The 11,614-nt window shown below is 37.2% G+C and overlaps 1 protein-coding gene across 2 annotated transcripts in view; it reads left to right on the forward strand.

Moving 5' to 3' along the window:
- Window positions 1-10,752, forward strand: part of LOC143040703 (putative glutamate receptor) — a 14,614-nt gene extending 3,862 nt beyond the window's left edge. For both annotated transcript variants that reach the window (XM_076212031.1, XM_076212032.1), the window contains 6 exons: window positions 2,070-2,220; window positions 5,256-5,473; window positions 6,384-6,535; window positions 8,142-8,252; window positions 8,401-8,564; window positions 10,306-10,752. In XM_076212031.1, the coding sequence (XP_076068146.1) occupies window positions 2,070-2,220; window positions 5,256-5,473; window positions 6,384-6,535; window positions 8,142-8,252; window positions 8,401-8,564; window positions 10,306-10,376 (867 nt within the window). In that variant the 3' untranslated portion in view covers window positions 10,377-10,752. The remainder of the gene's footprint in view (window positions 1-2,069; window positions 2,221-5,255; window positions 5,474-6,383; window positions 6,536-8,141; window positions 8,253-8,400; window positions 8,565-10,305) is intronic.
- The last annotated feature ends 862 nt before the right edge of the window (window positions 10,753-11,614 follow it).

The following is an 11,614-nucleotide window of genomic DNA, read 5'->3' on the forward strand; positions in this document are numbered from 1 at the left end:
AGCTACATGCACCGTTTACATGCAACGTAATATGCAATTATCAAAAAAATGTACAACGTTCATCCATGCCGCACCGAGGAATCCTGGTGTTTCAGGGTTTTTGCCACTGCCGTTTTTCATACTTCATCATGTGCAACGTTCGTCCTTCAGGAAGTGACGGACAAAAGGGAATGGGGGAGGGGGGTCCCTTGACGAAGAAAAACACCGCCATCAGTAGAAGGACATTAAGAACTCAAAAGCCACATTTGGACTTATGTCTGACATCCCTACTTTTAGCCATATTGCATTTTTAATCCACACACGCACATGCACAGACGCACGCACGCGTATGCTCACATATAGAGAAACATGCAAACACGCGCACGTACGCACACGCATGTGCACGCACACGCCGATGGGACTAACCGAAGTAGTAGGGTAAGATGGGGGAACACCGAGCTATTAGTAGAAAAACTGCAAAAAATTTCCATTTTGTTCCTGAGAGAGTACACACTGTGCCCCAAAACAAAATACACAACATGGCCCACCTATGTAGGGGAACACCAACCCATATTTTTTTGCCTGAAATCAGTATATATGATAATCCTAGCCACCCCCATCATTATCAAGTGATGAAATGAGATATAAGCACATGAAAATTAACATTTATTTGACAAAACAAACTTAACTCTGGCAGAAAAAACACACAATAAACACATCTTCAACAAAATAAATTTGATGAATTATTAACAACAATTTGAACCAGAGAGGGAAGTTATAACACCTTAAAGTATATTTGAGCAACTTATAGCCTAATTATATATAAATAGAGGGAGTTCAAGAAATAAAATTATATACAAAGAAATATCTTAGCCTGTAGGCTACTGCGGGCTCAGAAATGCATATTGAAGGCAGAGTCGGGTATACCTTAATCAGGTCGGCCTGCCTCTTGGTAGCATCTTGGTGGTTACCAGGACACTCTTACACTGTCCTGGCTCGACAGAAACTTTACAAAAAAAAAAAAAAAAAAAAAAAAAAAAAAAAAGTTCCACTTTATTTAAATGCAGTTCACCACCACCATTTATTTGTGTGCTAATATACATAACCAGTCGCTTTTTTGTTATGTTTTTCAAAGTATTTAAAAATATTCGAAATATTCAAAATTTCACACGTTGGTGTTCCCCCATATGTTAGCGGTCGATGTTCCCCCGCACCACAATTTTTTTTTTCACAACGATACCATGGCAGCCACTTCGAAGGGACGCAAGTCATTTCACTTGATAACATGTCAATATGTCTACATGTCGTAATGAAACTTAACTCAAAACAGTCACGCCATATTCACCGACGTGTGACACTATATGAGAACCATAAAAAGTAACAACAGCCTTTCGAAAAATGAATTTTCTTACCTGGTAAACACAGACGTCATGATGGTGGAAACTTGTTGCTCGCGTGTTGTTCACTGAGGATGGGTGCTGTGTTGGTGGTGAGTGGCGGCGCGCAATTTGAAATAGTTATCGTAACAGAACATTCGGTCGGTGTTCCCCCTCGGTCGGTATTCCCCCTCCTCACCCTACATACCAATTCTGATTGCAAGTGTGGGTGAACGATGTGCGTGTGTGTGTGTGTGTATGTATATATGTGTGTGTGCGTGTGTGTGTGTGTGTATGAGCGTTCGTGCCCGCGTGTGTATTTACCTAACAGTAGTATACAGGTAAGATGCAACTCTCATTGAGTCTCATTTTTTACTCTCCAATTCATCATGCTTGCCCACAAATTATATTGTGTGTGTGTGTGTGTGTGTGTGTGTGTGTGTGTGTGTGTGTGCGTGTGCGCGTGTGTGTGTGTGCGTGCGTGTGTATATATATGTGTGTGTATGTGTGTGTGTGTATTTACCTAATTGTAGTATACAGGAAAGTTGCAACGCTCGTTGGGTCCCGTCTCCTACTCTTCAATTTATTATACCTAGCTTCAAATTAAAATGTGTGTGTTTGTGCGTGGATAAGTGTGTGTATGTTTGTGTGTGTGTGTGTGTGTGTGTGTGTGTGTGCGCGCACCACTAACATCTCCATCTACCGCACTTGCAGGTATGGGTGCTGGTGCTGGTGGCCATGGTGGCCACCTGGTTGACCTTCACCCTGTCACTCAACGTCGAGAACCTCGTCGTCGAGATCGAGGAGCGTGTCAAGTCGGCCTCGACGTTGGCGCTCTGGGTCTTCAAGACCCTCACTCAGGAAGGTGAGGACCTGTGGTAACTAACGCCCTTATGCAACTTGGGCATAAGGGTGATAAGTGACATAAGATTTTCGAACTCTGGTCTTCAGTTCGAGAGAGTTTCTTCAGTTCGAGATTGTGACCTCTTGAGGATCGAAGGGGCCAACTTGGATGGAGACCCAGAGATGGAACCCTACGAGGATAGTTCTACTCCTTGAGTGCGCGGTTAGAATGCATAACTTCCTCAATTTTCTTCTGATTATTATAATTACTATTATTATTATTAATATCATTATCATTATTACTCACTCTATCCAGCCTAGTAACCCCTATCATGCTTCTCAGGCACCTCATCTCAAACACATTCAAACTCCTCCTCTCTTCCTCCCTTATGTTCCATGTTTCTGCTCCATACAGTGCTGTCAGCACACTGACTCCTTCATACAAACTCCTCTTAGCATCCATTCCCAAATGTCTATTTCTCAGTACACTTTTTAATCCCCCAATCTACATTCTACCTCCACCCCCACTCCTCCCTTTCCTGCCATATTCGCACCCAAGTGTCTAAAACTATCCACTTCCTCCAGCCTCTCTCCTTTAATACTCATTTCCAATTTGCTGCCACTTTTTCCCCTTGTACATCTCATCACCTTACTTTTACCCACATTTATCTTCAGCTTCCTTCTTTCGCACACCTTCCCGAACTCTGACACTATCTTCCTCAATCCTTCCTCTGATCCTACCACAAGCGTAGTGTCGTCAGCAAACAACTGGCTTATCTCCTACTTTTCTCCATTTTCTTTAATCATCTCCAATCGCTGACCCACTACCCTTGCATTTACCTCTCGCACCACCCCATCCATGTATAAATTGAACAGCCAGGGTGACATAACACATCCCTGACGAAGTCCCACCGTTACCTCAAACCACTCACTCTCTGTATTTCTAATCCTAAAACACGCTCTACTACTCTCGTAAACACTCCTGACTGCTCTTAACAGCTTTCATTCTATCCCGTATATCTGCAGTACCTCCCACTTTCCCTTCCTGTCTACCCTGTCATAAGCCTTTTCTAGATCCATAAAAGCTCAAAATACATCCTTACCTTTTCCTATAGCTTTCTCACATATCTGTCTTACCACAAAAATCTGATCTACGCAACCTCTACCTGTCATAACCCCACACTATTCTTCACCAATTACTCCCTCTGTTCCTCTTCTAATCGTCTCAATCAAAACTCTCCCATAAGCCTTCCCAACTACGCTTAACAAACTGATCTCTCTGAAACTACCACACTCACACTTGTCCCCTTTTCCCTTGTAAAGTGGAACTATACAGGCACTCTTCCAGTCCTCCGGCACTCTACCCTCTCTTAAACTAACATTAGATAACCTCACCAGCCAGTCCACCATCACTGTACCTCCTTTTTTCAGACATTCTGCATGACATCCACCCAACTCAGGTGCCTTACCTACTCTCATCATCTTAACAGCTGCCTTCACTTCATCTTTATTTCTCCATTTTCCTCACTCATCACGGTCATTTTCTTTGCGCTTCCCACTGCAACTACCTTTCCCTCCCTATCCTCCTTCACATTTAGCAACTCCCTACAATACTCTGCCCACCTTCCCCCCACTGCTTTCTCTTCCATTATCAACTCTCCATCTGCACCTTTTACCTTTTTTTCTCTATTTGATTCGCCTCCTCTTCCTCTCTTAATTTCCTTTCAATCTTTTTTAATTACTTTAAAAAAATTCTGTTATTACTGTGATCATCATTAATATTATACTTATTATCCTTTTATCTATCTAGATACCAAGGGCTTTTTCCCCCTTACAAGGGGGGTGGTCTAGTGAAAAGCCAAGTACCCAATCCCACCCCTTCCACTCCCATCCACCACCCTTTCCTCCCTATCATCTTAGCTCCTCATAGATGACGGGTCATCCCTGTATCCTACCCACTGCCCTGGGTCAGAACCAATGCAACAAGACACAGCAGACCCACAGCAAGGCCGCTTCACTTAATCGGCGACCCTACTCGGCGCCTCCTCATGCGAAGAGATCCCCTCGGGCCGCGTCAAAATATCATTCATGCATAACCATTCCTCCCCCCTTCCCACCCTCTCCCTTCCTTATTACTGTTACTATTATCATTATCATTATCATTATCATTATCATTATCATTATCATTATCATTATCATCATTACTACTATCATATTTTTAACATATTTGATATCTGTATTTACTGATCACGTGTAATACAGGTCGAAGATTTGGTTTTCGTTGCTGAGGGTGTGAGGGTGGTGGTGGGTTCCTTCAGCTGAATAAAATTGCCTGGTGAGAGCTAGGAGAGGCGCTGAAAAAGCAAAACGCGACGAAATGGTCAATATATACTCAAACGTTTGAGTGAGGCATTTGTGCATTTTAATTATTCATTCAGATTCGTAGATTAATAGACCTCACATGAACATACTTCTCTATTATAAATAATCAAAATACATTAACAACAGCAGGGAGGATATATTCAGGCCTGTAGTAAATAAAATAAAATAAGATAAAATAAAATAAAATGAAATGAAATGAAATGAAATGAAATGAAATGAAATGAAATGAAATAAAACAAAATAAAATAAAATAGAATAAAATAAAATAAAATAAAACAAATCAATAAAAATTCTAACAAAGAAAATAATATTTAGAAAGTATCTGTAACAACATCTTACTAGTATTATACTTTATAATGCCATACTTTTTATTATGAAACTTAGTTCATTACATATTCACACAAGACAATAGCATTGACTTTTACAAAGGTAATAAGGGATGCTCGTTAGCCCAGCGGGTTAGAGCGCCTCTACTTGCGTCGGAGGTCGAGGAGACGGCAATTCACACCCTGTCGCCAGCGAGTTGGACCAATGGCATGGTTCATCAAATTCCGTGCTACAAAGTCCTTTGTAAAGGGCACCGTTCTAGCCTTTTGATAGGGGGAGTTCGTAACGTTAAACGAAATCAATCATCATCACAAATGTCTCGATCCTTCGTGTCTTGCCCTCCGCCAGCTTCTACATGGCTCCCGTCTACAAACGCGAGCCGTCTAGTGGTGGTCACCTGGCTCCTCTCTTCGATGGTCTTTATGTCCGTCTACAGCGGCATCCTGACAGCGATGTTGACCGTTCCTAGGGTCACCATCCCGATCGATTCTCAGGAAGACTTGGTAGCTCAGAGTCAGCTCCCATGGCGACTTGAGACGGGGTCCATGATGTTTCAATATTATCAGGTGAGTCAAGAAAGCTGGCGGATGTCGACAAATTTTTTTTTTTTTTTTTTTCCCTGGGTAAATTGAACTCAGATCCTCTTATTTTGATGACGTCATGCACAGTTTTTGTTTTTCTTTCCGAAATGAACTGAAATTACGTTCTTTTGATTTTGATGACGTCATATCGAAAACCTTTTCTTTCTTTCCGAAGTGAGTCGAACTCACGTTCTTCTGATTTTGATGACGCCATGTCGACATTTTTTTCCGAAGTAAATCGAACTCACGTCCTTTTTATTTTGAAGACGTCATATCACCAGCTTTTATTTATTTTTAATGAAGTAAATCGAACTCACGTTCTTCTGATTTTAATTATCATTTTGTTATTATTCATCTTTATGTACTCTATTTAATCCTTACTACCTAGTCCTAGTATACATTATCCTCTCCACCCCTACACATACCATTAGGTATAGCCAAGATTTTTTTTCTTTATCCATTAGTAGCATACATTAATTAATCAGTTGCCAGATGTCTTTTATCTCTGTAATATTTTTTCTATATGACCTCTGAGAATTAATCCTGGATATAACCTTAACAGATTTCCAGATCCACAAAATAATGATAATAAAGATGAGTAAATAAAACAAATAAATATAACATAATCAAATAAAATAATACAGAAAACAAACCAAAAAAGAAAATAAAGATATGGACAAATGAAATTGTAAGAAAATAAATAGATAAATAAAATAATTAAATAAGATAAAGAAATAGATACGATAATTGCTTGAAATAAAGAAATAGATAAGATAATTGCTTGAAATAAAGAAATAGACAAGATAATTGCTTGAAATAAAGAAATAGATAGAATACTAAAATAAGATAAATTACATCCCCTGCACCTCCCTGACTTCGCCCTCCCCTTCTGCAGGAGGCGAAGGACGGGATCAGGCGACGCGTCTTCGAGGGGCACTCTGGCACCTTCCCCGACTGCTACGCCTCCCGGAAGGAGATCGCCAACGGCGAGTTCGCTGGTATCTGCGACAAGACCACCATGAAGAAGGCCATGTCCTGGGACTTTAGGTGAATCTTCCTCGGCAGGAAGGTCACCCCCTAAAGGGGTCATCACACTGGGATAATTTTCCTTCAACCTCCGATTCATCTTTGGTGCCGTCCACCCCCAGAACTTTATCCACCGTAAAATCACTGTGGCAAACTATTTTGATTTCTCGATATTTTACATAGAATGCCATTTGATATGCTGGAGGGAAATTATTTTCCTCCAGCATATTACATTCCTTTACCGAAAACTGCGAGCTGCAGATTTGCTCCAACAATTGGAGGAAAAATAGCTCAGTGTGGTAACGCCTTTAGGGTGTTTTGTTCAGCCGAGGAGGACCTCTGGGCCTTGAAGGGGCAGCCTTGTACTCTAAACCAGTGGTCCTCAATCTTTTTCACTCCCCCCCCTCCCCCCTTCGTGAATTTTCAAAATTCGTGTAGGTACCCTTCACTTTATTTATTTATTTATTTATTTTTTCTCCCAGATCCCTCCCCACCAAATAAGGTAAAACAAAGATAATAATAATGATAATAATAATAACGGTAGAAAAAATGATACTAATATGTTGATAAAGAGAAACCCTTTGCTTTATTACAAAGCTGATAATCATAATTATCTTATATATTTTTTCTACCAGGACATAGTGATGGATTTTTGTTGTTGCAATATTAGATTTTCTCAGATTATATAGAAATATATATTTTGTAAGAGCAGGGCATGGCCACCCTAAATTCTTGTCATGGTTCCCTTGGGGGGTCTTCCATGGCCACCAAGCTGAGAAAAACTATTCTAAATCTTATTGGGAATTGGCGTGTCAAGTGAATGATGGTTCGAGAACCGCTGGAAATCAACGCGTAACGGCAGTAAAAACGTCGGGGCTCAAATCGCCGAGCTACGACAGGAGTGTCTATGACTCAGTGGTTCTTAACCTGAGGTACCTGTACCCCCAAGGGATACGAAACCTTAAACCTTGGGGTACGAGGCATGATAGCCAGTGGAATGGTACTGTTTATTCATCATGAGAAAGCAAAGCAAGGTTTGTATCACTAATCCTTTTCATATGTTTGCATTATTGCATGGTGGGTACGAGAATATTTTTATATGTCAACACGTACGGGGACTGAACAAGGTTAAGAACCGCTGGTCATGTCTAACCACCCCACAGGAGCAGTGGCCGAACAAAAATGTCAGTTTTTTTTTTTTTTTTTTTTCAGTATTTCACTGTGATTTAGATCTTATTTTTACTGAGAAATAGATGACAATGTTCTCTTCTCCTTTTTTATCCATTTAACGTTTGCGTGCGCCAGGTTTCGGCAATATTTGATTTTCGATTTGCATTTGAATTTTAATGAAACTATATTTGGATTCCAACTAAACTTTAGATTTTTTCATAAATTAGAACTGATTCTGAAGCTGAATTGAAAATTGGATCTGAATATAGATGAATATCTACTGTTTTTTTTTTATCTGAATAATCAGATATATATTCTAAAATCAAATTTGATTATTATTCTAAGGTTTATTTGTTCAAGTAATGAACCTGAGATCAGAATATATATCAGAAATTCATTTTGATTTTGAATTTGGCCTTGAATTTTGAAAGCTGACTTGTTCTTCTTGGCCAAGCAGCACCTCTGGGAAATGTCACCTGTATATGTCGCGCGAAGTCGTCTATAGCAACGCCATCTTAGCTATGGCCTTCAGGACCAACTCCAGTTTCCTCCGACCCGTTAACAGAATGTAAGTCTATTTATCTTTATATCTATTTACTAGTCTAATTTATTTACCTATGTTTTATTTTGTATCTTATTTCTTGTTTATTCATTCACTGGGTTACTATTTGAATTATCTAAATATTTCCCAGTATCTGTTTATTTCTTTTGCGCAGACTTCGTCGACTCAAGGAAGCGGGTTTCATAGACAAGTGGCTCGGGGCAGAGCTTACAAACACGACGCAATGTCTTCGCCCGCCCAGTGCTGACGGTACCTCGGAGGGGATAAGGCCCCTCGATCTAGCCAGCTTCCTAGGAGTGCTCCTTGTCTTTGGAGCAGGTGAGTGACCCAAAGAATAGTGCCACGACTTGAAACGAAGCCTTTGTTTATGTAGCACTATTGTCAAACTTTGTGGAGACCATATAAAATCGTCTGACACCCACCTGACATCCACTTTAGTTCCATGCCATCACGATCGAGACTGACAAGGAGCTCGACGGTTTTATTCATCGTTATATATATATATATATATATATATATATATATATATATATGTATATATATATATATATATATATATATATATATATATATATATATATATATATATATATATTGTATCCGGCCTAGTTATGGACCAAAAGGTCTCCTTCAGCATGCTCCTTTGTAATCCTTTGTAATCTGTATCTGACCTCTGGTGACCCTGATAGCTCACTCACATCAGCATAGCTTATTTGTTTGTTTGTTGTTGCCCCATCGGTCTTTATTACAATCACACAATATTGCTATTTTTGTCCAAATGAGATGCATAGCTCCACCATAAAGTTTTTGTGTTTATTTTCAGTTGTAAAGGTAATTTTAAAACTGCCTCACTCAAATTTAAACATGTCTAATGTTTAAATTTGGTATTGCTTCATGAAAATCTTAAAATTGTGGGTAAAATAAATTAGTTTTTTTTTTTTTTTCTTTTTTTTAACGTTTCAGGATAACCTCTCTGCATGCCTCAAATATCTGGTGGTGAAAAGCCTATAAAATACTACTCGAAGACATTTGGATACCCTCTGTTCTTACCTTCTCTGCTTTTTGGTGTCTACTTATTTCTTTGTCAACAACAAAAAAAAACTCGTACTTACTTGTTGATCCTGTCCAGCCCTCTACATCGAAACATCCCAAGCCAAATTGCACCACTAGCTGGGAATATTGTTTACATGATTTCTGTGCAATATATGTATAATAAGAATGGAAATATACAACATAATTTATGTGAATGACTATTATGCATGAGGTAAGTGAAAACAATATCTTTTACAGCCTGAATTTGATCACCTTCTCCCTAGTCCCAGAACTCAAATCTGATATGTCCCCACGTCTGTAAATATACCTCATGGTTTATTGAAACAGTATAGAAGTTTTCATGATTTATCCATGAAATACACAGGTACCTTGAATTTACAAGTTTATCTGCCCCACTAATAAGGGAAACTAGGCTCACATATTTTCATTATAACATTGTGTAGAATATTGTTTTTACTTCAAACAAGAATTCTTCAGAAAATCTGCAATTTATGTACACCCAGGGCTCTTAATCCAACACTTACCAACCGCCACTTGTGCGGACGTTTAGACCCAGGACAAAAACTCACTTCGGGAATTGGTGGTGTTTTATGTCCTGGACCAATTTCCAAAATGGGTTTATGCCCTGGGCTCAAACGTTCACACAAGTGGCGGTTGGTGAATGTTGGATTAAGAGACTTAGGTATACAAGATATTACATTTATATTCAAATACCACAAATTTAATCTACACTAGAGATAAATATTTCAGCTTATGGGTTGTTCAGTTGTAATTGGTGTAGGAATGATATTTTGACATTTTGTGAGAATGGCGTAGAGGCTGATCTAGCCAGTGGCTCCAGTGGACATATTATCACCATTAGTTCTCACATAACACATCTGGCATGCACCACAATGCGAGAAAAGACGAAAGAATATTGAAAGCTTTCTAACACAGTTTATTTTATTCATTAATTTATGTATTTGTTTGTTTATGTAATCATTATATCATTATATTCCCCTGACAGGCCATCTCCTTGCGTTTGTGGTCTTCTTGGTCGAGGTGCTTCTCTCCATGCTGACAAATTCAAGTCCATAGTTCGCCCATAGATGTCGTCGTCAATCTACACATCGACATTTCTTGTATAATTTGAAAAAATAAAAATGTCTACTATTATTATCACTATTATTACTGTTGTTATTATTATCATTATTATTATAATTGCCATTTACATATTTAGATAATATGGCGGCTACGCCTTTGATAAATTGATTTCCACATTTTTACGAATGTGAGTAAAGCTTTCTTTCTAACTCCATTAGAAATTGAGACTAAGTGGGTCAAGGTCACCGAAATATAATAAAGTCTGATTTATTCAGAACCAAAATCAAAAGTATCTATTATTCAATTTTTCATTTGAAATCTCATTCATCATTGTGAATACTACTACTACTACTACTACTACTACTACTACTACTACTACTACTACTACTACTACTACTACTACTACTACTACTTCTACTAATGATAATAATAATAATAATAATGATAATAATAATGATAATAATAATAATAATAATAATAATAATAATAATAATAATAATAATAATAATAATAATAATAATAATAATAATGATAATAATAATAATAATAATAATAATAATAATAATATTACCATTAATTATGATAATAATAATAATAATAATAATAATGATATTAATAATAATAATAATAACAATATTAATAATAATAATGATATTATTATTAATAATAATAATAATAATAATAATAATAATAAAATAATAATAGTGATATTATTGAATAATAATAATAATAATAATGATAATAATAATAATAATAATAATAATAATAATGATAATAATAATAATAATAATAATAATAATAATAATAATAATAATAATAATAATAATAATAATAATAATAATAATAATAATAATAATAATAATAATAATAATAATGATAATAATAACAATGATAATAATAATAACAACAACAATGATAATAATAATAATGATAATAATAACAATAATAATAATAACACTGGTCAACAAAAATTATTAAAATACTGTTCCATAAGCAAAACATGAACTTGATGGATTTTTTTCTGCTGATTTCAAATATGTTTTCAGAATTTTTCTATCAGGCATAGTTTTCCTGTGATAGCATGTTAAATCTTAAACAAATATAACTAATAAATGAGGCTGATATTTCAATGAAACTTACCTTTAAAATGTATAAATGTATGATTTTCGAATGTATTTTTCTTCTGGGAGATCCCTTTTTAGAGGGGGGTCAAGGAGAGAGTAAAGAGGGCG

This window comes from Oratosquilla oratoria, chromosome 29, assembly GCF_046742065.1.
Source record: "Oratosquilla oratoria isolate Oo_2021 chromosome 29, ASM4674206v1, whole genome shotgun sequence".
NCBI classification, from domain to species: domain Eukaryota; kingdom Metazoa; phylum Arthropoda; class Malacostraca; order Stomatopoda; family Squillidae; genus Oratosquilla; species Oratosquilla oratoria.